Source organism: Mangifera indica, chromosome 1, assembly GCF_011075055.1.
Source record: "Mangifera indica cultivar Alphonso chromosome 1, CATAS_Mindica_2.1, whole genome shotgun sequence".
Taxonomy (NCBI): Eukaryota; Viridiplantae; Streptophyta; class Magnoliopsida; order Sapindales; family Anacardiaceae; genus Mangifera; species Mangifera indica.
In genome coordinates this window covers 28,976,533-29,003,630 of record NC_058137.1, presented here as the reverse complement: position 1 = coordinate 29,003,630, position 27,098 = coordinate 28,976,533, and the positions used below count along the sequence as shown (strand labels likewise).

General features: G+C 34.6%; 2 protein-coding genes, 1 long non-coding RNA gene and 1 pseudogene across 6 annotated transcripts; all 4 read right to left on the bottom strand.

The window, feature by feature from the left end:
- Positions 1-1,203: 1,203 nt before the first annotated feature.
- LOC123193568 (oligopeptide transporter 1-like) lies at positions 1,204-5,222 on the bottom strand. Its single transcript, XM_044606607.1, has 7 exons — positions 4,923-5,222; positions 3,661-4,103; positions 3,366-3,463; positions 2,715-3,287; positions 2,358-2,625; positions 2,092-2,274; positions 1,204-2,016 (listed from the first exon to the last, which is right to left on the bottom strand). Exons 1-7 carry the CDS (start codon positions 5,008-5,010, stop codon positions 1,396-1,398), a joined length of 2,274 nt encoding a protein of 757 aa, XP_044462542.1. The 5' UTR covers positions 5,011-5,222; the 3' UTR covers positions 1,204-1,395.
- A 2,211-nt stretch (positions 5,223-7,433) lies between these two features.
- Positions 7,434-11,061, bottom strand: LOC123193584 (beta-glucuronosyltransferase GlcAT14C-like). Of its 4 annotated transcripts, XR_006497109.1 has the most exons (4): positions 10,347-10,484; positions 9,797-9,903; positions 9,570-9,708; positions 7,434-8,070 (listed from the first exon to the last, which is right to left on the bottom strand). XR_006497109.1 is itself a non-coding variant. In XM_044606627.1 (2 exons), the coding sequence occupies exons 1-2, from the start codon at positions 10,834-10,836 to the stop codon at positions 7,949-7,951; spliced, it is 612 nt and encodes a 203-aa protein (XP_044462562.1). In that variant the 5' UTR covers positions 10,837-11,061; the 3' UTR covers positions 7,434-7,948. The 4 variants fall into 4 exon arrangements, 1 of the variants encoding a protein (XP_044462562.1); XR_006497107.1 differs by lacking the exon at positions 9,570-9,708 and having other exon boundaries at positions 10,347-11,057; XM_044606627.1 differs by lacking the exons at positions 9,570-9,708; positions 9,797-9,903 and having other exon boundaries at positions 10,347-11,061.
- A 593-nt stretch (positions 11,062-11,654) lies between these two features.
- On the bottom strand, positions 11,655-17,139 carry LOC123199050 (annotated as a pseudogene).
- A 5,712-nt stretch (positions 17,140-22,851) lies between these two features.
- Positions 22,852-23,141, bottom strand: LOC123193632. Its single transcript, XR_006497113.1, has 3 exons — positions 23,102-23,141; positions 22,947-23,026; positions 22,852-22,872 (listed from the first exon to the last, which is right to left on the bottom strand). It is a non-coding gene; the product is annotated as an uncharacterized LOC123193632 (long non-coding RNA).
- Between the last annotated feature and the right edge of the window lie 3,957 nt (positions 23,142-27,098).

Below are 27,098 nucleotides of genomic sequence, written 5' to 3'. Positions count from 1 at the left end.
ACCAGGAGGTGCCAAAGCTGACAGGTGAAACAATTATAGTTCCTATTAACTGAAAAAACATAATGACAGGGTTAAAAGAAAAAAATTAACATAAAAAAAATCTGAAAAGCAAAAACTTATTGAATTACATGTATAATTAACATGGAAGTCTCTGATGAAACTGAGAACTTGAGACATACTGATAAGGCTATAGGTCTTGAAAACCACATTGGCAAGAGGCCTACCAGGAGACATGTACCCATGATCAACTTTGTTATCACATTAAACCCTAGTTGCTATAGATTTATTACACAATTCATTCAAAAATAGCTTGAATCGTTGTGTCATCAACATTGTAAGGGCTTGCCATTTCCATTTGTCTTTCTCTCAAAAGGCAGTGGCAATGGCAATCCTGGAAGGATTTCTAGCTGGCTGGCCAGATAAGGACTTTATACATAAAAAATAAAGAAAAGAATTTGTACCAGAACTTTGCCTAATCTAGATCAACATGGCTGGTTATAGTTGGAGTTTCGATGAACCTTTTGGATAATTTTTTCACCTGTGACCTTTGTTGGAGCTGGTGGTGGTTTTATGTATTCATCTTAACCTAACACTCTAAGAACGGCCTTATTATAACTGGTAAATGATACGTATAAACAACTAATATTATAGAATACCAGCTTTCCAATTTCAGGCAGTCAACAGTCTCCTTGTATGGCATGCAAGCTATACAAAATTTATGCAGAAGTAATGTATTAAAACCATAACCTACCTTATATTTTACCATAGTTCAATATTAAATGAACTAACTGCAGGTACATATAGATACTAACAATCTAATGTATCTGCTGGTTTACTTCTATTTTAACATTTATCTGATGCTACTGTACCATTTGCCTATAAAGTATTATTGATATAAAAAAAATACAATAATCTAAACCTAAACCTTTCCCATCTTGTCAAAATTTCAATATTTCAATACTGTATAAACAGGTGGTGGTACCAAAGGATATAAATATCTTTAATTCAAGGTATACCCGTTGTTACTCAATCACTCATCTCAAATTTTCAATTCATTCCCACTCGAGTTTCCTTATCAAGTAATCAAAAATTACAATTCCAATCAGAATCATACATAAATTTTTTAGGATCATACATATGCACCATTGAATCTAGGTTTTAAAATATCATTTTTGTCTAATATAATTGATAGAATGATGAAGATTAATAATCCAAATTAAATTTATAACAAGACATCATGACCATAATTTGATTCAAATCACTTTGACTTTTTAAAGGCCATTCAAGAAAACCTAAACTTAATAACAAATTACGTGAGATAATGTGTACGATCTATGTCATCCATGTAGATTACAAAGGAGAATTTCTGAAGCTTTCTGACGAATTTAAGAAATGTCAAAGCACAGGGCATCCAGGGACTTCAATGCCAGGGGCAATGGGGCACTTAGCCAGAGGGCAATGATCAGAGTTGTCCAAACCCCACCATTCTGGGCCAAATATGTCATGCGATTGAAGGGTGATATAGAGCAACACACCCATGAAGGCAAGCCCAACATCCAGAGCAGCGGATAAAATGTAATTGTATCTAGCCCACCAGAATTTATATCTCCTGAAAATATAGTAGTTGAACAGGATTCCAACAGCTCCCCAGCTCAGGTAATGCACAGCTTTGGCTGATGGCATGCCCAGTGGCCCTAACAGGATGAGCGGTGTGTGGATGTTCTTGATCCACTTCTTTTCAGGGTATTTTTGCGACAAGAGCCATCCAGGAATTGGGGCAACTAGGCCTATTAGGAAGAACCAATTGAGTTCTGGGTAGACACCTTCTTTTGTGAACATTCGGAGAGGTCCTACAATGCCCCAGATGATTGAAGCATTGTAGAAAACATCATCTCCAGGACATGTCCATGGACTCCCCTCTGGTAGCAAATTTGTGTCACAAATGTGGGGAACAGTTGTGAGGAGCCACCAAGATGTGCCAAAACACACTGACGAAGCAACTATAGTTCCTACTAACTGAAAATACATAGTGAGAGGGTTAAAGAAAAAACATTAACATAAAAAAAAAACTTGACAATCTTATTGAATTACCTGTACAATGAACATTGATTTTGGAGGGATTTTCATATAATGACCTAATTTGAAGTCTCCTATGAAACTGAGAGCTTGAGCCATACTGATATAGCCATAGGTCTTAAAGACCACATTAGCAAGAGGTCTACCAGGATACATATACCCAATGATCAACTCTGTAATCACATTAAGCCCTGGTTGCTGCAGATTTTTAACACAATTCAATTGGAAATAGCTCAAATCGTGGGGTTATATATGCATAAAATGACAGTAATGGAAAATACCGAGTTTGTGGTTGCTTGAATCACCCCAACAGGTAATGTGAAGAAGAATGCTATGGAACAGGATAGTATGAGTCCCCACCATGGAAGCTGAAGCTGTTTACCAAATCCTTCACAAACGTAGAGTGAAAGCGCGAATGAGACAACCAAGATAAGCTGGAACCACCATTGAGGCACTTCATCATAGTTCTTCTTCATTATTCTTGTGTGCACATCCCCAAATTGAGCTTTAGACGCAGCAGTTGTTTTCTTCCACATTTTCCATATTGTGCTAGATAAGACAATTATCCACATAGTTCATAAGAAACATCAACATGTAGAATTAAAAATCAAGATCATAACGGTAAAGATTATGCTTACTGTCCATCAAAGAGTGCAACGTGCGAAAGACTAGACGTTAACCCAGCGAAGCTCAATCCATAAATATATGCAAACAGGATACTTAGATAGAGTTTGCTATACTGATCATAGCCAGCCTTGTCGAACTCGAAGGTTTTCTCATTGATGACTCTGCTGATGTTGTAAGTTTGGCCATTGGAGTCAAAAGTGTGAGAGGAAAATAAAGGGAATTTCTGGGCATCATATACATTATACCAGTAAGAAATTGGAACAAGCACATAGAGGTACAAAAAGAACCCAACTAATGTATTTGCAATGGCAAAGAAGGGAGTGGCCAGAGGACTTCCCAAGAAGCCAGCAACAGTAGACCAATCAAGGCCAAAAGAACCGATGCCTAGGCCATTCAAGCCTGAACCAATCTTCTGTGCAGTGATGGAGTCTTTCCATATCCAACACACAAAGGAGAGAGCGCTTAGTGATGGGAAAAGATAGCCTGGAACGATGTAATACGCATAGCTTGTTATAGAAACAAGGAGGAAAAATTGTAGCCTGGTTACTCCTCCTCTAGGCCTCTTTTCCTTTTCATGCAGTGCCCTGCAGATTGCAATTATATCAGTGCCAGAAGTAGCTGAAAACTTCAGGTTTTGGCATATGGTTTTGCTGTGAATATACCTGAACAGAGAGACCTGTACCAGGTTTGCTGGCCACCACATGTATGGAGAATCAACAAGGTATTTTCTGAATAAACCAGCCCATCCATATCCAAGCAACTGAATTACACATAAAAAAACAAAAGCTCATATTAGGAATCAAACAGACAGCCCAAAAATAAAACTTAAGAAATCAAAATCAATAAAGAAATAATAAAATTTAGGAAGGTCAATGCAAAATTTTAGGTGTTTTATATATACTAAACCAATGGGGTTAGTTGACCCCTTGACCTCGATATAAGTTCACAAAAATGTACCTGAGTTGTTTGAACTAACAACATTGCAGCAACTGGGTTTAGCTGTCTGTGATAGAACGCCTTGACAATTGTGACGATGCTCACTGCATAAGGACTGCCCGAGCCACAGCCAGCGAAAATGGTGATCAACGCATGTTCCTTCAGGCTAAAGGGTCCCGGATTCAGCGAAAACGACCATGCCGTGAATGGGATTCGGAATTGTTTGTCCGGAAGAGTTGCAGCCATTAGTTTTCCGATTGGCAGGACAAGAATTTGAGCTGAAACTGAACCTACATACAACTGATTCTGGCGGTAACCAAAAAACTGGTTCACAAATGCTAAAAGGAAGCATGAAGATAGTCCCAGAACCCATGTTCGGAAAGTTAAAGCTGGCTGCTTGGGATCATCAGTTATTGGAACTGTGAGCCTCACTTCCTCTATTGGGTTATCATTAATTTCCTCATCTACAACATCACCAAACAGACAAATGAATCAGAATAAAGGAAATCTGTTAATAGTGTGTATCAAGGACCTAATTCATTTGTTCACCAATATCGCACCGTGTCCGGGATCACCACTTGCATCCCTCGCACATCTATGCACAAGGAATGCCTCGACTTAGCCATGCATGAACACTGCCACCAAAGTTCTGTATTGCGTATTTTTTATCTATCATACCTTTTGAAAAAATTTAAATTAAAATAAAAGTTTTAAAATCTCTCAAATATATACCCATCCCTTCTCAAAAAAAATATATCATTCTGTTTCAATAAAATTATCATTATAAATCGGTAAGGAACATATCATATGACCTACTAATTTTGTATACACCCTATTACTAACAAATGTTGTATCCAATATAATTGGCTTTCGACATAAACGCAAATTAACGTCTAAAAATGCATTTAAGCAGGTCAAATCAAAGTGTAAAGTTCAACAAAGGAGGAAACTGAAATATGAAAAAGAAACTGACTCACAAGGTCCAATTCAAAATCCTAACTTTTGAGACTCAAATTTAATCATAAATAATTTAACTTTTGAATTCTATTTGAATCAGAATAAATTCGAATGTTTGAATTTGACTTCCCTACCAAAGATTAAGTAACAAGAAACTGCTGTACAAGACTGATATAAACCACAAAGAAAATCCATGCATGTCGCCATGTATATATACTTGGAAACTGTTTAGCAACAGTTTAAAGTTCATCATATCCTTCATTAAATTCATCTATACAAAGGCAAATCACCAGAAAGGAAACTGAAAAAAGAAAAAAAAATATTACCAGTGACACTGATGCCAGTTTGATGAATTTCAAGAGACTCGGAATGGTGAGCAGAAGCAGTGTCTTCAAAATTGTAAGGATGTGCCATTTCCAATTCTCTTTTTCTCAGAAGGCAGAGGCAATGACAATCCTGGAAGGATTGCTGGCTGGTTGGCTGGCTGTCCGGCCAACTAGATAAAGACTTTATATATAAAAAATAAAGAAAAGAATTTGTACCAGAAGTTTGCCTAATCTAGATCAACATGGCTGGTTACAGTTGGAGTTTGGATGAGCCTTTTGGATAATTTTTTAACCTGTGGACTTTGTTGGAGCTGGTGGTGGTTTTATATAGTCATCTTGAACCTAACATCCTAAAAACGGCCTCATTAATTATAGCTAATAAATGAGACGTATAAACGACTAATATTATCGAATTCCAGCTTTCCAACTTCATACAGTCAACACTCTCCTTACATGGCATGCAGGCTGTACAAATATAGTGACGGAGCCAAATAAATTGGCGTAACTTCAATTTAAACATATACCCATTGTTACTCAACAGTTCATCTCCTCAAATTTTCAACTCATTCCCACCCAAGTTTCCTTATCAAGTAATCAAAAATCACAATCCCCAATACAATAATCATGTTACTTTGAGCATTTATAGGGGGTTTCTCTATAAGATTCAAAAGTATATGTACAAACATCGAGTATAAACCAACATAAACAAATTGATATATTATAATACAATTAATTGATTTAATTGTTTATTTATCTATAAATCAAAATATACATTATTGTTGTTATTTGTACATGAAGTATTGTCGATATACAAAATAAATACCCTAGACCTAAACCGTGCCCATCTTCTCAGAATTTCAACTCTTTCTCACCAAAGTTGCCATATAAGTAATCAGAAAAATAACAACCCCCAATACAAGCAGCAAGTTACTTGGAGCATTTTTAGGGAGTCTTTCTGTCATGCATTAATTGCATGCCTTGATAGAGGCATTAAGAAATTGAATCTGTATGACCGTCTTGCCGTTTTCGTCTTCTTGCAAATCAGTTGGTCTATAAAGATCATAGGACTGGTCAAACCATCTTTTCATGAATTCATTCACTAAATTAGTAATATTTCTTTTTAAAGAGAATTTCATGAAGGAAAATTCTTAATGTTCCATTTGTATTTGGATGAAATCAGAGATGTATTCAGATGCTAGCTCTTTGTAGCTTGGATTTTTTTTTTTTTTTCGTTGTTGAGATTCATGGATTATTTCAAATTGGCTCATTAATTAAAAGAGGATGATTCTTGTTTGTTATTCTTTCTCAATGATGGATATAAAATAAATATTAAGATTGAATGAGTATTTCCCACTCTTATAAAGTTGATGAAAATGCAATAAAAACATTTGTCTTTACCAAAGCTAAAGTTAAATAATATGTTAGGCTAAAATTTTACAAAGTTTTATCAACATCTGATTAATCATTTTTATTCACCGCAAAGTTCTTGCTAATGGTAAAATAATAGGGCTTTGAATATAGGGGTCATTTTTATTTGACCTATCATATTTCACTAGGGATTAAAGAAAAGAGTTGCTCAAAAGACGCCCTTGGAGAATTAGAAAGGAGGTAAACAAAGGAAAATATAAAATAATCCAAGTCAAATTGAATTTATTTATACTATCAGCTCTATAATTTCTAAAAGTGCTATTAATTATAGAAATAAAATTATATTAACAAACAATAATATATTATTATATGATTAAATATTATTTTATTTATTATTAAAAACTATCCAATCATATTATAATATATGATTGTTTATATATTTAATACTACTCAAATTATATTATAGATATCTTATAAAGAAAAAAAATGTAATAAAATTATGTATGCACGTTTTCAGTACATATATGATATATCTTTATGTGATTAAATAATTTTAAATTGAAGATAAAATAACATTAAATCATAAGATGATACATCATTTATATACCCAAATTATATATTAAAAAATATATATATAATATTACTCTTAAAAATAATATCTAAGCGTGAAAGTGAACATTTTAGACTAAAAAGGTATCATTTGACCAAAGTTAAAACGTTACATGATTTACATCTTTCCATCAAATACTTAAGCCTTATATTTCTCCATATGGTTGGCCATGTAATAAATAATCCCAGTTGTAAGCCATGAAAGAAGTTTCATTTAATAGTCGGTGTTATTTCCACCAAAAAGAAAAAAACTACTTTATGCATTTATTTCTTATTTTTTTTTAAATTGAAAAATAGCTTTTCCTATTAAAAGTATTGTACGGCTTTAATAAATGAATAGAAAATAAAATTTTCAAACTTATACCATTAGTTAACTTAAAATTGAGTTTAATTTAAATCTATTATAATAAATTCAAACCAAATCTGTTTTGATTGAAAATATCATTAAAAAATTATTGGTATAATAAATAATATTATTAACAGATAAATAATATTTCTAATAAGATGAACTTTATTATTGAGAGAGAATTCAAATTAAACACAAATTGAATTATCAAATTAAAATTTCAATTTGAATTTAGCTACAATCAAGCCAAATTGACTCAATTTAAGTCTATTACTTAAAAGATGAGAATTTGTCAACTCCAGATGAAAAATAGTCTTTCAACTTAAATATCAACCCTAAATTTTAGAAAAGTATAAATAGTTTTTAAAGTTCTTGAATGAGATGCTATTTACCCTCTTAATTTTATTAGAATTATGATCAACAAGAACCAAACAAATCAATAATCACATCCTATTTTAGAGAAAACCTTCCCAACATCAAATGTTGACATCTTTGAAATTGCCAATGACTTCATCTATATAGCATGATGCTCTTGATCCACTTCTTTTTAGGGTATTTTCATGACAGGAGCCATCCAAGGACTGGGGCAAGTAGGCCTACTAGGAAGAACTAGTTGAGTTTCAAATAGATGCCCGCTTTCGTGAACATTCGAAGAGATCCTATAATGCCTTAGATGATTGAAGCATTGTAGAAAACATCGTCTCTAGGACATGTCCAGGGACTCCCCTCTGGTAGCAAATTTGTGTGACAAATGTGGAGAACTGTTGTGAGCATCCACCAGGATGTGCCAAAGTAGAGAGTTAACACAACTGTAGTTCCTACCAACTGAAAATACATAATGACAGGGTTAAAGGAAAGATATTAGCATAAAAACAAAATCTAAAAAACAAAGACTTATTGAATTACTTGTACAATGAACATTGATTTCAGAAGGATTTTCATATAGTGACCTAATTAAAAGTCTCCGATAAAATTAAAAGCTTGAGACAAACAAATAAAAACATAGGTCTTGAAAACCACATAAGCAAGAGACCTACCAAAATACATGTACCTAATAATCAACTCTGTAATCACATTAAGCTCGGGCTGCTACAGATTTATCACACAATTCATTCAAAAATAGCTCAAATCATTATGTCATATATCCATAAAATGAAAGTAAAGTAATTCAAAATACCATGTTTGTGGTTGCTACAATCACCCCAACAAGTAATGTAAAGAAGAGTGCTATAAAACAGGAAAGTACGAGTCCCCACCATGGAAGCTGAAACTGTTTACCAAATCCTTTAAGACCTATGTCTTTATCAGTATGTCTCAAGTTCTCGTATCATCGAAGACTTCAAATTAGGTCACTATATGAAAATCCCTCTGAAATCAATGTTTATTGTATAGGTAATTCAATAAGTTTTTGTTTTTCAGTTTTTTTTATGCTAATGTCTTTCTTTTAACCCTGTCACTATGTATTTTTAGTTGGTAGGAACTATAGTTGCTTCAACTGTCTACTTTCGCACATCCTCGTGGCTCCTCATAATAGTTCCCTACATTTATGACACAAATTTATTGTTAGCGGGAAGTCTTTGGACATGTCCTAGAGACGATGTTTTCTACAATGCTTCAATCATTTGAGGCATTGTAGGACCTCTCCGAATGTTCACGAAAGAAGATGTCTACCCGGAACTCAACTGGTTCTTCCTAATAGGCCTATTTGCCCCAGTTCTTGAATGGCTTCTATCACGAAAATACCCTAAAAAGAAGTGGATCAAGAACATCCTGATGCAAACTGCACAAGAGGAATAAGGTGAATTGACACAAAAGGAGGGAGAATGCAAGTATTGAGAAATGCAGGCAGGAAACGTTAGCATGGCTGTCGTATTATGTAATCATTAGCTAAACAGTGTCGTTGGAAATATGTAAAGAGTTTGCATCAGGATGTTCTTAATCCACTTCTTTCATGATAGGAGTCATTCGAGAACTGGGGCAAGTAGGCCTATTAGGAAGAACCAGTTGTGTTTCGAGTAGATACCTTCTTTCATGAACACTCAAAGAGGTCCTACAATGCCCCAGATGATTGAAGCATTGACATGTTCAAGGACTTCTCTTTGGTAGCAAATTTATGTCACAAATGTGGGCAACTATTGTGAGGAGCCAACAAGATGTGCTAAAATAGACAATTAATGCAACTATAGTTCCTACCAATTGAAAATACATAGTGACAGGGTTAAAGGAAAGACATTAACATAAAAAAAAACTGAAAAGCAAAAACTTATTGAATTACGTATACAATGAATTCTGACTTCGGAGGGATTTTCATAAAGTGACCTAACCTAATATGAAGTCTTCAACGAAACTAAGAGCTTCAATCATACTGATATAGCCATAGGTCTTGAAAACCACATTGGCTAGAAGTCTATCGAGATACATGTACCCAATGATCAACTCTGTAATCATATTAAGCCCTGGTTGCTGCAGATTTTTTACAAAATTCAATCAAAAACAGCTCGAATCGTTGGGTCATATATGCATAAAATGACAGTAAAGTAATGGAAAATACCAAGTTTGTGGTTGCTTGAATCACCCCAACAGGTAATGTGAAGAAGAATGCTATGGAACAGGATAGTAAGAGTCCCCAAAATGGAAGCTGAAGCTGTTAACCGAATCCTTCACAAATGTAGAGCGAAAGTATATCAGATACAAACGTTGTAATTTGCTTCATTCATAATCTATCTGTTGTTTTTTCGAGTTTTCTACGCAAATACTTTGTGTTCTTGTGTTGAGACTTGAGTGTACATTTAACAAACTTTCAATCAAAATCATACATATATTAATTAGGTTCATACATGATATCTCAGGCATCTATCAACCCAACTGAGCTCAAACATGATAATAAGAGTGTTATGGATACCATCAAGAAACTGACAAAAACTTTACTAAACGGTATCATCCTTTAAAATCATATTCAATATTTCCCAAGACTAAAACAATTCAAAGTTTCCCACAAAAATTCACCCTCAACTTATAACCAAAAACCCATTAAACCAAAACACAAAAAGATCAAACACTTGAAATATAAAAATAAAATAAATTAAGAAAAAAAAGCATACCATCTTGAGTAACAAGAGGATAATCAGCAGCACTCAAATAAACAAACCAATTCCAACCCTTATCAACCTTCAACAAAATGGCAACCGCACGAAGAATGGCAGCCAAATTACTGGACCCCATGTAAGATAGTATATCAGGCTTCTCCTCAACGTCAACATTCCCAAAAGTCCGAATCGCCGGAACCGGCATAACCGCCGCAACGAGCCTCAATCTCTCTTCCTCCGACGCATCAACTCCCAGATGCAACAAATACCGATTTTTCGGATGATAAGTCGCGAGAAGCAAACGAAAGATGCGGTCCTTATCACCCCTACCCCCCGAGATATAGTAACCAAAAGCCGGAGGATAGTGAGCCCCGTGATGAATTATAGAAGGGAAAGGCTTTGAAGAAGAATTGCTAAAAGTTGAGAAAGAGTAGAGTAACAGTAACAAGAGTGACAGTAATGCAGCTGAAAACAGAGTGAAAAGCCATAGCTTCTCTGCCCCCATCAAAAACCCACTACAAAATTCTCACTTTCTCTTGATTAATCATGAATGGGCGTCTCAAAAATCACCAAAAACTGAGGTTTAAAGCTCAAAGACAATGTCTCAAATGGGAATATTTGCAGGGTTAGGTTTTTACAAATTACATGTAAATTTTGGGGAAGAAGAGAAGTTTTTTGAGGATTCAGTCCTTTGATCTGAACGATGAAAAAGACAGTTCGGGTTGGACTTTGATTTTGTGTTGTAAACAGTTTTTTTGGAGCAAATCCCTACGCGCGTCGTTGTGCGTGTTGGTAACTCTCTGTTTTAGGAGATGGTTTTATTGTTACGTTTTAATCCTAGCATCTTTCTTAGGCAAAACGAAAAGGGCCCAGCAAGTTGTCGGCAACCATTATCAAAAACGGGTTAGGTGTTACCCAACCCATATTTGAAATGGGTAAATATGGGTTTACAGATAGTGTTGGATTTAATTTGATTTATCCAAATTCCAATTAAACAAATTGACTTAAAGTCATTGATTAAACTCGTTTGGATGAATGAATTAAGTTTGAGTTGATTCAAATATTCGAATTGAAAGAGATTATAAAATACCATTTTAGTCTAATATAATTAATACAACAATGAAGATTAATAATCAAACATAAATTTATATTAAGACAGTATGACCATAATTTGACTCAATTCACTTTCTGATTTTTTTTCTAGCCAATCAAGAAAGCCTAAACTTACTAACAAATTACATGTAAATAATGTGTACGATATATATCATTCAAGGAGATTGCAAAGGAGAATTTCTGAAAGCTTCCTGAGGAATTTAAGAAATGTCAATGCACAGGGCATCCGTGAACTTCAATTCCAGGAGCAATGGGGCACTTAGCCAGAGGGCAATGGTCAGAGTTGTCCAAACTCCAGCGTTCTGGGTCAAAAATGTCATAAGATTGAAGAGTGATATAGAGCAACACACCCATGATGGCAAACCTAACATCCAGAGCAGCCGATCAAATGTAATTGTATCTAGCCCACCAGAATTTATACCTCCTGAAAATGTAGTAGTTGAACAGGATTCCAACAGCTCCCCAGCTCAGGCAATGCACAGCTTTGGCTGATGGCATGCCCAGTGGCCGTGGAAGGATGAGCGGTGTGTGGATGTTCTTGATCCACTTCTTTTCAGGGTACTTTCGTGAGAGGAGTCATCTAGGAAGTGGGGTGAGTAGGCCTATTAGAAAGAACCGGTTGAGTTTCGAATAGACACCTTTTTTCGTAAACATTCTGAGAGGTCCTACAATGTCTTAGATGATTGAAGCATTGTAAAAAACATCATCTCCGAGATATGTCCAGGGACTCCCTTTTGATAGCAAATTTGTGTCACAAATGTAGGGAACGGTTGTGAGAGCCACCAAGACGTGCCAAAACAAATAGTTGAAACAATTATAGTTCCTATTAATTGAAAACACATAGTGACAGGGTGAAAGGAAATAAATTAGCATAAAAAAAATCTGAAAAAACTTATTGAATTACCTGTACAATGAACATAGATTTTAGACAAATTTTCATATAATGGCCTAATTTGAAGTCTCCAATGAAACTGAGAACTTGAGATATACTGATAAAAACATAGGTCTTGAAAACCACATTGGCAAGAGACCTACCAAGTTACATGTATCCAATGATCAACTTTGTAATCACATTAAGCCCTGGTTACTGTAGATTTAGTACACAATTCATTCAGAAATAGCTCGAATCTTCATGTCATATATGCATAAAATGACACTCAAGCAATCGAAAATACCATGTTTGTGGTTGCTACAATCACCCCAACAGGTAATGTGAAGAAGAACGCTATGAAACAGGACAGTATGAGTCCCCACCATGGAAGCTGAAACTTTCTACCGAATCCTTCACAAACATAGAGCGAAGACGCACCAGTTGCTTTCTTCCACATTTTCCATATTGTGCTAGACAAGACAATTATCCATAGTTCATAAGAAACATCAATATGTAGAATGAAAAATAAAGATCTTACTGATAAAGATTATGCTTACTGTCCATCAAAGAGTGCAACATGCGAAAGACTAGACATTAACGCAGCGAAGCTAAATTCGTAAGTATATGCAAACAGGATACTAAGACAGAGTTTGCCATACTGATCATAGCCAGCCTTGTCGAACTCGAACGTTTTCTCATTGATGATTCTGCTGATGTTGTAAGTTTGGTCATTAGAGTCAAAAGTGTAAGAGGAAAATAAGGCGAACTTCTGGGCATCATATACCAGTAAGAAATTGGAACAAGCACACAGAGGTACAAAAAGAACCCAACGAATATATTAGCAATGGCAAAGAAGGGAGTGGCCAGAGGACTTCCAAAGAAGCCAGCAACAGTAGACCAATCAAGGCCAAAAGAACCAATGCCTAGGCCATTCAAGCCTGAATCAATCTTCTGTGCAGTGATGGAGTCTTTCCATATCCAACACAAAAAGGAGAGAGCGCTTAGTGATGGGAAAAGATAGCCTGGAATGATGTAGTACGCATAGCTTGTTATTGAAACAAGGAGAAAAAATTGTAGCCTGGTTACCCCTCCTCTAGGCCTCTTTTCCATTTCATGCAATGCCCTGCCGATAGCAAATATATCAGTGCCAGAAAGTAGCTGAAAACTTCAGGTTTTGGCAAATGGTTTTGCTGTGAATATACCTGAACAGAGAGACCTGTACCAGGTTTGCTGGCCGCCACCTGTATGGAGAATCAACAAGGTACTTTCTGAATAAACCAGCCCATCCATATCCAAGCAACTGAATTACAAATAAAAAACAAACGAATCAAGCTCAAATTAGGAATCAAACAGGCAGCGGGGGGCCAGAAATAAAACTTAAGAAATCAAAGTCAATAAAGAAATAATGAAATTTAAGAGGGTCAATGAAAAATTTTAGGCTATTTATATATACTAAACCAATGGGATCAGCAGACCCCCTTGACCCCGATACATATTTACGAAAATCTACCTGAATTGTTTGAACCAACAACATTGCAGCAACTGGGTTCAGCTGTCTGTGATAGAAAGCCTTGACAATTGTGACGATGCCCGCTGCATAAACACCGTTGAAGCCACAGCTGGCAAAAATGGTGATCAACGCATGTTCCTTCAGGTTAAAGGGCCCCGGATTCAGTGAAAACAACCATGGCGTGAAAGGGATTCGGAATTGTATGTTTGGAAGAGTTGCAGCCATTAGTCTTCCGATTGGCAAGACAAGAATTTGAGCTGAAACTGAACCTACAAACAGCTGATTCTGGCGGTAACCAAAAAACTGGTTTACAAATGCTAAAAGGAAACATGAAGACAGTCCCAGAACCCATGTTCGGAAAGTTAAAGCTGGTTGTTCGGGATCATCAATAATTGGAACTGTGAGCCTCACTTCCTCTATTGGGTTATCATCAATTTCCTCACCTCCTACATCAACAAACAGAAAAATGAATTAAAAAAAGAGGAAAATTTGTTATTAGTGTGTATCAAAGGCCTATTTCATTTGTGCACCGACCATGTCATGGATGTTTTATATTGTGTATTTTTTATCTGTCATATCTTATTGAAAAAATTAACGTTAAAATAAGTTTTCAAATCTCTCAAACATTACTCTCACTTTTCAGAAAACTATATCAGCCTGTATCAATAAAATTATCAATATAGACCAATAAAAATTATATTGCATGACGTACTAATTTTTTATGCACCCCTAAAATATGACTAGTTTTGTATGTTTCATGTTGACGCTACCAACCAAAGTTGCATCCAATAAAATTGTCTTTCAAAAAAAATACACAAATTAAAGTATGAAAGTGTATTTAATAGATTGCATTTAAGCAGGTCAAAGTGTAAACAAACTGGCTTACAAGGTCCAATTCAAAATCCAAACTCTGAGACGCAAATTTAATTGAAAATAATTTAACTTCTGAATTCTATTTGAATCAGAATAAACTCGAATGTTTGAATTCGAGTTCGAATCAGCCCAACTAAAGATTAAGCAACAAGAAAGACTCTATATAAACCATAAAGAAAATTCATGCATGTTGCCAAATCACTTTTCCGTTATTTAATGGCACAAATCATGCTCCACCTAAAATTAAACTACGTTAACGAAAAAAATCCTCATACAATATGAAAAAGTTAAATTGCTTTTCCATTATTTGATGACACAAATCTCTCAAATTGCTTTGGTTTTTCTTTTCAAGTATGGTTTATAAATTTTGTTAATTGTTCTCCGTTTAACTCAGATTATAAGATTTAAATGATATTAATTGGAAACTGATGGTTCATGTGTGGAATAATTGTTATAAGAATTTTTCTATAATAATATAATTTTAAATTGAATTCATTGCTAGGTAAAATGGGTCCTTTGATATCTTCAAAATTTGGGGCCTGACAGTCTTAGTTCGTTAAAAAAAATATTGCAACTTGCCAACTTCATATATATTTCTTACCATGTTTTTTTCCAAACAGAAGCTGGTATTTGATTTATATGTACAGGAGAAAAGTCAATGGTAGTGGCCTGTACGAAAAGAAATTTAAATAGAGAAATGAAAAGTTTCTTTATTTCAAGACGATGAATCCATATCAAAATAGAGAAATAAATGGAGAAGATTTTACTGAAATCAAACATCAGAAACCATGTTGAAAACTTTTATAGTTTAGTGATGGAGATTCTTTGTTTGAGTGAGCTAGGGTTTGAGGAGGATCCCATATATGATCCCAGAGCTTAATTTTCTTATTAGAAAGTTTCCTTGGAGAACCCTCATTGTAACTAGGATGATGATGATAGCCAATTTGATTGCATTAAGAATGATCGTGTCTATAGCATGACCTATCCTATTTTGGTGGTGGCTTTGGCCCAACAAAAGGTTTTATTTCTTTAGAATTATTTCATATGATGAAGGATACTTGTGTGTAGGAAAATTGAACGCTGGATCGAAGTCTTTTCTAGGAGCATATCACATACAAAATATTAAGCCCATTTATTTCTTCATTACTTAAAAGCTAAGTGTGTTTGGTGGAAGAGGTGAAAAGGAAAGAAATCAAAGTCAATAAATCTAGATCAACATGGCTGGTTATGTTAAATAATATTTACTTTCTCTTTCGGTCACATTCTGATTTTGATTTTGATACTAACTAGATCCGATTCTGATTTGATTTTGATTATGATTTAATTCAATCTGATTCGATATTATTCTGATTTTGTGTATATTATTTTTTCCGTTTCGTAAGATTAAATTTCTTTTTCAAATTACACTGTAACACTTCTTAAAATGGCCTAATTATGGCTAATAAATGATACATATAAATGGCTAATATTATCGAATTCTAGCTTTCCAACTTCATACAGTCAACGCTCTCCTTATATGGCATGGAAGCTGTACAAATTTACGAACGGATACAAATAAACCGGCGTACCTTCAATTCAAAAATGTACACATTGTTACTCAACAGCTCATCTTCTCAATTTTTCAACTCATTCCCACCGAGGTTGCCTTATCAAGTAACTAAAAATCACTATCCCCAACACAATAACCAAGTTACTTTGAGCAATTATCCGCGGTTTCAAAAGTTCATGTACAAATATAAATAAATTGATATATTATTATACAATTAACTACTGATTTAATTGTTTATTTATCTATAAATCAAAATAATAAATAATATTATATGTATCTATTTTAGATATATAATTATATACATTTATATGTTTCCTTTCTGAATACCTCATCTACAAATTTTTGGCCTCAAGGTTTATCAAAATACTAAAGCCAAGCTTGAGCTTAGACAACGACCTTTCAGTGAAATAGAGAACATAGCTTTTTAAATTTAAAAGGTGGGACATGTCGTTGCATCACACCGTGGGTGTGAAATAGTGATTTGGCCAAACCTCATACGAAAATATTGAACATAACGCTGATTGTAATATTCCACTGAAAGAATCATTAGAAATACGAAATAACAATTTATCTGTCGGAATCTTACTTAAAAAATGAAGAAGAAGAAATAAAAATCTAGAAATGTAGAATCTTATTATTAAGATAAAAGATTGGACATAGGATCCAAAATCTTAATAAAGGTGGAAAAAAAAAAATACAACAGTCACTTGTCGTTAGCAATGCAACACGGAAATGGTGCACTTCCACAACGACAACGCCGGAAATCCACATGAGCAGGAGCAGAAGCAGACAGGACTCTAGCACCTTCTACAAAAGATGGCATGGCTGTCAAAACCATCACCATTATCATCACAAGCACAACCTTCACTGCAACTTTGGACATTTTCTCCATTTCTGTTCAGCCTTCTCTCCAAGCCAAGATATTGAGGAATGCTTCAACTGTTTGCGGACTTCTGCTTATATAGAAGAAAGAATTCTCTTTAGGAGCGGAACTTTAGGATAGGCCCAGGCCACAATTAATTCTAAATTTTTTTAAGGCCAAAGCACAATTCCCACCCAAGGTATGTTGTATTCCCCATTTCCCCCCTTTAACTTTGAAAATCTCAAATACCCATCTATAAGTAGTTAAAATTAACGAAACTCTAACTCTTTAAAATTTTATTTTTTTTGCCCCCCTAAATTTTAAAAACTAAAATTTTCCTCTAACCTAAGTTTCAAAAAATAACAGTTTCCCCCTAGGGTTTTGTTTCCAGATCTCCGATACCATCTTCAACTTCATTGTCAGCGGTCTCTCCCTTCCGAAGCTTCCTCTCCCTTTGACAGTCTCTCTCCTCTCATTTGGATATCCGATCGATGTCGGAGAAGCCGTGGAAGATAAAGACATGCCATCTTCTTCGACGAAACTCTTTGTTTTTTACAATTTCTCTGATGTAAATAGGACGTTCAAATGGGAGGAGAGAGACCGCCGGAGGGGGAGGAAGCTTTAGGAGGGAGAGGTCATCGGTAATAGAGCCGGAGACCTAGAAACAAAATCCTAAGAAAAAACTGTTATTTTTTAAAACTTAGATTAGGAAAAACTTTTAATTTTTAAAGTTTAGAGAAACAAAAAAAGATTATATTTTAGTTTATTTTTAATATTATAGATAAAATAACGATTTTACCCTTACTACCGTTAATTTTAACTACTCATAATAGGTATTTAGAATTTTTAAAGTTAAAAAAAGAAAACTTGATAATACAGCATACCTTGGGTGGGAAAGAGTTCTTTGGCCATTTTTTTAAAGAAGCTTGAGCGGACCCATTCTTGGTTTTCTATATAGGCCTACCTCTATTCTGATTTTTTAGATTTTTAATTTTTGAGCAATCCACCCTTATTTCTTTTATCGGGCCTATCCTTATTTTGGTTTCTTTTTTAAGTTTGAGCAGCCCACCCTTACTTTAGGGGCGGAACTTTAGGGTAGGTCCAGGCCACTCTTAATTCTAAATTTTTTTTAAGAAGTTTGAGCAGACCCATTCTTAGTTTTCTATATAGGCCTACCTTTATTCTTATTTTTTAGATTTTTAATTTTTGAGCAATCCACCCTTATTTCTTTTATCGGCCTATTCTTATTTTGGTTTCTTTTTTAAGTTTGAGCAGCCCACCCTTACTTCTTTAAAGTTTAAACAGCCCAAAAACTTCCAAATCCCTAACTTTTATCCCTCAATTGGATTTTTCACCTCCCTTCTTATTTTTCTTCACTCATTCTTCCTTATTACCTCATCACTCATTCTCTAAGGATTCAATGCAGTGCTGCTCCATTGCTTCAAGTTTTCTAAGTAAAATTTTTATTTTTCTAGTGACAATTTCATGTTGATATGTTAAGTTTGAGTTATAAAAAATAAAATATTGGATTTCAATAAGTTATTAAAAAACCCCAAATTGCTAATAATCCCAAATTGCACCCACCATAATTGTTATCCAGGATTTCACCCAAGTTTGTTTGAATATAGAAAAAAATGATGTTTATAAATGCCAATATAAGAAAATGAGCATCAATATATCTCTCAAGAATTTGAATTATAAACTTGTGAGAGAAATTAGAGAAGAAATGAGTATAAGATTTTATATTAGTAATCTCTAACTTATTCTCTATTAAAGAGTCTTCAATTTATAGTCTTAGATGGATGAAATGACTTAAATGACTATCATATTTGACATATCATATTTCTCGAGGGTCATTTATAATAGATTATAACTTATTCTCTATTAAAGGGTCATTTTTATTTGACCTATCATATTTCTCGAGGGATTAAAGAAAAGAGTTGCTCAAAAGATGCCCTTGGAGAATTAGAAAGGAGGTAAACACAGGAAAATATAAAATAATCCAAGTCAAATTGAATTTATTTATACCATCAGGTCTATAATTTCTAAAAGTGCTATTAATTATAGAAATAAAATTATATTAACAAATAATAATATATTATTATATAATTAAATATTATTTTATTTATTATTAAAAACTACCTAGTTATATTATAACATATGATTATTATATATATAATACTACTCAAATTATATTATAGATATTTTATAAAGAAAAAAATGCAATAAAATTATATATGCACATGTTTAGTACATATATAATATATCTTTATGTAATTAAATAATTTTAAATTAAGAATAAAAAAATATTTAATTATAATGATATATTATTTATATACCCAAATTATATATTAAAAAATATACATATAATATTACTCTTAAAAATAATATTTAAGCTTGTGAAAGTAAACATTTTATACTAAAAAGGTATCATTTGACCAAAGTTAAAACGTTACATCGTTTACATCTTTCCATCAAATACTTAAGCCTTTTATTTCTTCATATGGTTGGCCGTGTAATAAATAATCCCAGTTGTAAGCCATGAAAGAAGTTTCATTTAATAGTCGGTGTTATTTCCACCAAAAATACAAAAACTACTATATGCATTTATTTCTGATTTTTTTTTAAATTGAAAAATAACTTTCCTATGAAAAGTATTGTACTACTTTAATAAATGGATAGAAAATAAAGGGAAATTATAAAAAATGGCCAAAATGCCCTCCCATTAAGCAAAAATAGCCAAAATCACTATTTTCAAGCCAAAATGCCCAAAATCACTGTTTCAAAAAAAAAATACCTATGACTTTTTTTAATACCAAAACTACCATTCTCCTCATATTCATATAACTCTCCCACTTACTATGGGGTTTTAATGTAATTTTAGATAAATATGAGAGGTTTTTGGATATTTTATATTATAAAGGCGTTTTGATATTTATTTATTTATTTCAAACTTTTTCTAAAATGTCAAAATTACCCATCCCTTCATTTATATAACTCCCCTCACTCCTTATGGGGGTTAAAATAATTTTAGATAAATATGAGGGGTTTTTGGATATTTTACATTGTAAAGGCATTTTCATTTTTCAACTTTTAGAATTCGAATTTCAGTTCCGTTTTTTCGAATTTCACCGTTTTACGATATATCGATTCGTATTTTTCAGATTTCTGAAGGATTTTCCGTTTGTTGCCATTCTAGGGTTTTTCAACTTTTACAATTCGAATTTCAGTTCCGTTTTTTCGAATTTCATCGTTTTACGAGATATCGACTCGTATTTTTCAGATTTCCGAAGGATTTTTCGTTTGTTGCCATTCTAGGGTTTTTCAACTTTTAGAATTCGAATTTCAGTTTTGTTTTTTCAGATTTCACCGTTTTACGAGATATCGACTCGTATTTTTTAGATTTCTGAAGGATTTTTCGATTGTTGCCATTTTAGGGTTTTTCAACTTTTAGAATTCGAATTTTAGTTCAGTTTTTTCGAATTTCACCGTTTGACGAGATATCGACTCGTATTTTTCAGATTTTCGAAGGATTTTCTGTTTGTTGCCATTATAGGGTTTTTCAACTTTTAGAATTTGAATTTCAGTTCCATTTTTTCGGATTTCACCGTTTTACGAGATATCGACTTGTATTTTTCAGATTTCTGAAGAATTTTCTGATTGTTGCCATTCTAGGGTTTTTCAACTTTTAGAATTCGAATTTTAATTCAGTTTTTTCGAATTTCACCGTTTGACGAGATATCGACTTGTATTTTTCAGATTTCCGAAGGATTTTCCGTTTGTTGCCATTCTAGGGTTTTTCAACTTTTAGAATTTAAATTTCAGTTTTGTTTTTTTGGATTTCACCGTTTTACGAGATATCGACCCGTATTTTTCAGATTTCTGAAGGATTTTCGATTGTTGTCATTCTAGGGTTTTTCAACTTTTAGATTTCGAATTTTAATTCAGTTTTTTCGAATTTCACCGTTTGATGAGATATCGACTCGTATTTTTCAGATTTCTGAAGGATTTTCCGTTTGTTGCCATGCTAGGGTTTTTCAACTTTTAGAATTTGAATTTCAGTTTCGTTTTTTCAGATTTCACCGTTTTACGAGATATCGACCCGTATTTTTCAGATTTCTGAAGGATTTTTTGATTGTTACCATTCTAGGGTTTTTCAACTTTTAGAATTCGAATTTTAATTCAGTTTTTTCGAATTTCATCGTTTGACGAGATATCGACTCGTATTTTTCAGATTTCCGAAGGATTTTCCGTTTGTTGCTATTCTAGGGTTTTTCAACTTTTAGAATTTGAATTTCAGTTTTGTTTTTTTGGATTCCACCGTTTTACGAGATATCGACCCGTATTTTTCAGATTTCTGAAGGATTTTTTGATTGTTGTCATTCTAGGGTTTTTCAACTTTTAGAATTCAAATTTAAGTTCAGTTTTTTCGAATTACACCATTTGACGAGATATCGACTCGTATTTTTCAGATTTCTGAAGGATTTTCTGATTGTTTCCGTTCTAGGGTATTTCAACTTTTAGAATTCGAATTTTAACTTTTAGATAAGGATTTTATTGTTTTTTTATGACAAGATTATTTAAAAAATGAACTCAAATACGATACACATTCATATATAACCACAAATAAAGTATATCATATACATATGAAAATACAATAAATATATACATCTAAACATAGAAATAATGATAAATATACATCCGTGAGCTACTCGATACAATGAAAATACAACTGTGTCGCTAATCGTCGACGCATAGAGGTAGACGACTCTCGGGGAAAAACGTAGCTCCGTGCCAACGGCAAACACTCAAAAAATCGCAACATAAAAACGTCACAGTCACCGGAGCCCAACCCCTGCTGAGGGACATCCGACGCTCGATGTAAAGTGAGGGGATCACGTCGTGGAGTCCTCCTAGAAGCTGTCCAAAAAGTCGTCGCCTCTAATAACGCGGGAATAAAGGTCATGTACGGTCGCATGCGCTGCTCCAGAGTCCCTATATTCCCCGAATATGAAACATCTGAATCATACACCGTAATCGACCACTCACGGAAATCTATAACTCCGACGACCCAATGTGCGTTCTCGAAGTTTATAGGGATGAAAACCTATAAACAATGAGACATTTTAGTTACAATTCGTTGTCGTTAACCAATTGAATATAATAGAAATATATATAAACTCTACCTAATCGACCATCCCCCATGGTTTGTACAACAATCCCGGGGTGTACAATGCATTAACCATCCTCATAAAGAGCCCCGAAAACTCAAACTCTCCAATCGGTGTGGTCTTCCAACTCTTCCAGGCCATCTCAATATGGCCTCCGAAGAATGTGTGGGTAGTCGTCCAACGCTGTGAGATAGTCGACAGGTGATCGTCCTGCTGCCGACGTAATAAAGCCAAAAAGGAATCCACATGCTAAAATGGTATAAACAAGTTCACGTGTTAGTTATTAATAAATATATGTAGCTTTTTATCAAATTATATAGTATAGACAACTCACATCGTCGGTCAACCATTAACGTAACTCTACAACAAGCCTCCAGAAGCTGTTCTTTGAATTTGACCCGATGAAGTAGACATCATGTGAGTCGAAAGCCGCAGCGCTGGTGTACCATGTGAGGAAAGATTCCTCACGCTCAGAGGCAGAGGATGGAATGGCCGTAGGTTGCCGTTTCGCCCTCCCTTTGAGTGGATTCGTATACGCGGTGCGAACCAGCGGACCCTTCTGGACGATCCGGCCACGTGCTGTACGAATCATCTGCATGATCCCAAAAAAATAATTAATTCATCATTCATTTTACGCAACAATTAGCATTAATCGATTTATCTTACCTTCTCCACATATGCGGGAGGAGGTTTAGCTGGAGAATCTTGAACACGGTCAAGTCCACCATGCGTGCTCCCTCGGCAGACTAGAGAATACAAATTTTGAACATCTCAATGACCAGTATATACAACTATTTATATACTAAGTATAATTGATATACCTCAATAGGGATGGCCTCAAAATCGTCCTCCTGGAAGTCCTCCTCCTGTGAACCAATATCCACAATTTTTTTGGTCGAGCTCGGGATATCAGCAAGTAACCATAATCGCTCGTCTTGAAAAACAGTCAAAACATCATTAAATAAATAATATAATTGAAAAGACAGATCAATCAATGACAATTTAAAAATAAAGTTAACCTGAACTTCCGGGGAAGGTGTTCGGGGAGAACCCTCGATCGATGCAACAGAAGGACTAACCGGTGCATCCTCCGGGCAACTACCCTAACATATTAGTAATAATAACTTAATTAGTGATATTTCATATATAACAATACTATAATATAATAATGACATTTAACAATAAATATAAATTTCAAACATCATACGGACCTCGTGTGGGTGACGGGATGGTATTGCGGTATCAACGGGGGATGTCGGTGGGATATCCTCGTCCCTCTCCTGTGCGAATGTAATAATAGTTGTCAGAATTATAACACTGTAGACATTTTATATAAGTAATAAATTATAAGTGGTTTTACAACCTGAGCGACGGAGGCTGGATATGTACGCGTGACGATGTCCTCCAAACGAGTCATACGATCCTCTAATCAAGTCATCTGAGAAGAGACATCGTCACGTAATCGGGTCATCTGGGAAGAGATATCATCGCAAAAACTCGATATCTCACGTAAAATCGTAGCACCCCATTACGCTAAGGTAGCATCAGATGTAGAAATATTGGGTGATACGAATCGGGGACACTGCTCTGTGGCATGATGGGTAGTGCGGTCCTCCACTCCAGGACGCTCCTCCACGCTAGGGTGGGCCTCCAATCCAGGATGGTCTGTCGTCCGTGGGCTCTGAACAACAGGGGAACATATAGGCTGCTCCATAACAGGAGGCTGAATAGGCTCCTCATGTGTCTGTGGAGTCTCTACAGGTACATCTAAAGGTCCCGAGGATGGAGGAGCCTCATCTCTAGTCGCGGTTGGAATCGAAGAAGATGAGGAAGAATCAGCATCGGGTAAACCGGTGTACTCATGAATCTCAGCGTACCACGGTAAACCCACCTCGATCGATGATGGCTCAAGAGGGAATGTGACATCCTCCTAATGATGAAGATATATAAGTCAAAATAATTGTAACATATAATGAATTAATCGACTTATTAATTTACTAGTACATACCGGATCACCAGTGAAAATACGACCTATATGAGTCCAAACAGGGACGTCTCGCGTACGCCACCTCAACATCCGTGGGGACATATAGAGATCGACAAGGTCAATCCAATCGTGTAACGTCTCTAAAGTCTCATATATCTAATACTGTAATATAATCATTTACAAGGTAAATATAAAGCAATTTATATTTTTGCCAATTAATATATATAAATAATAATATAAAACTTACCTGAAATGCGAAAGGAAATCCGTAAAGGTCGTATTTACGGATTTCCTGCATCCGTCCGGAACAGACTCTCTCACTCGCCTGTGACATAGAATCGTATGTCATCTGCCATACAGCGACGCCCCACGGGTAAGAATTAAACCCGTCCAAATGATCAACTAACTGTAAGTACTCCGTAGACACCTTCTTTCGTCGATCATTGCCCAACAAAACCATGTGTAGAATATTCAACAAGGCGAGCTTGACAGCGTCAACATCATCATCCCCCCATGGCCTCGACAAGAAAACACGCTCGATGTCGTGATACTGCACCTTCGAACAACCACGAAAGTACGTAGATCTGATCCTATGTCCGGAGGAGCGAGGAATATATGAAGAAACATCGGTCCGGCGGCTAAACGAAAGCCCTGTCACCAACGCAAACTCGAACGGACTAAACCTCACATCAACCCCGCTAACCCTAAACCAAAACTCGTCTCTGGCAAAGGGTGGATGTAACTGTCGGAGTAAAAATGCATGAACCAATATCCCGCAGAATTTGGTTTCGAGTAAACGAAGGAAGGACCCGAAACACGTCCTCTCAAATAGTCGCAGCTGCCGAGGGGTCAATGTAGAAGAAATCCAGGATAATGTCGTACGCTGTGCACGAGATATCGCATCTGCCCAGAAGTGTCTGGACTCGTCGGGAATGCGCAGCTCGCTCTCAATCCGTCTTTTTTTGCGAGAAATATCTTGTAACAATCACATAAAATTTGTTAGATATTCACAAAAATAAATATGTAAACAAATGTATTAGTGAAAAAAACATATAAAGATGAGAAATACCAAATAATTAAAAAGGAAATGACAAAACTTAACAAATAAGAATAGAAATTCGAGTTCTATACGTTCAACTTCTGTAGAATGTTAACAATCGAAAAAGTTATCCTTAAATGACGGAAAATAGAAAAAACGAAACTGAAATTCATACTTTATAGGTTGAAATACCTTGAAGTGACGATAATCAGAAAATTGTTCGAAAATTTTGAAAATACGAATCGATATATCCTAAAATAGTCAAATTTGAAAAACGGATGTGAAATTCAAATTCTATACGTTGAAGTACCTTAAAGTGACGATAATAAAAAATTCGTTCAGAGATCGTGAAAATACGAATCGATATATCCTAAAATGGTTAAATTCGAAAAAACGAAAATGAAATTCGAATTCTATACGTTGAAATACCTTAAAGTGACGATACTCAGAAAATCATTCGGATATCATGAAAATACGAATCGATATAACCTAAAATGATGAAATCCGAAAAAACAGAACTGAAATTCGAATTCTATACGTTGAAATACCTTAAAGTGACGATAATTGAAAAATCGTTCGGAGATCATGAAAATACGACTCGATATATCCTGAAATGGTGAAATTCGAAAAAACGGAGTTACAATTCGAATTCCATACGTTAAAATACCTTAAAGTGACAATACTCAGAAAATCATTCGGAAATCGTGAAAATACGAATCGATATATCCTAAAATGGTGAATTTCGAAAAAACGGAACTGAAATTCGAATTCTAAACGTTGAAATACCTTAAAGTGACGATAATTGAAAAATCGTTCAGAGATCATGAAAATACGATTCGATATATCCTGAAATGATGAAATTCGAAAAAACAGAGTTGCAATTCGAATTCGATATGTTGAAATACCTCAAAGTGACGATACTCGAAAATTCATTCGAAAATCGTAAAAATACGAATCGATATATCCTAAAATGGTTAAATTCGAAAAAATGGAAATGAAATTCGAATTCTATACGTTGAAATACCTTAAAGTGACGATACTCAGAAAATCATTCAGATATCGTGAAAATACGAATCGATATAACCTAAAATGGTGAAATCCGAAAAAACGGAACTGAAATTCGAATTCTATACGTTGAAATACCTTAAAGTGACGATAATTGAAAAATTGTTCGGAGATCATAAAAATACGATTCGATATATCCTGAAATTGTGAAATTCGAAAAAATGGAGTTGCAATTCGAATTCGATACGTTGAAATACCTTAAAGTGACGATACTCAGAAAATTATTCGGAAATCGTGAAAATACGAATCGATATAACCTAAAATGGTGAAATCCGAAAAAACGGAACTGAAATTCGAATTCTATACGTTGAAATACTTTAAAGTGACGATACTCGGAAAATCATTCGGAAATCATGAAAATACGAATCGATATAACCTAAAATGGTGAAATCCGAAAAAACGGAACTGAAATTCAAATTCTATACGTTGAAATACCTTAAAGTGACGATAATTAAAAAATCGTTCGGAGATCATAAAAATACGATTCGATATATCCTGAAATTGTGAAATTCGAAAAAATGGAGTTGCAATTCGAATTCGATACGTTGAAATACCTTAAAGTGACGATACTCAGAAAATTATTCGGAAATCGTGAAAATACGAATCGATATAACCTTAAATGGTGAAATCCGAAAAAACGGAACTGAAATTCGAATTTTATACGTTGAAATACTTTAAAGTGACGATACTCGGAAAATCATTTGGAAATCGTGAAAATACGAATCGA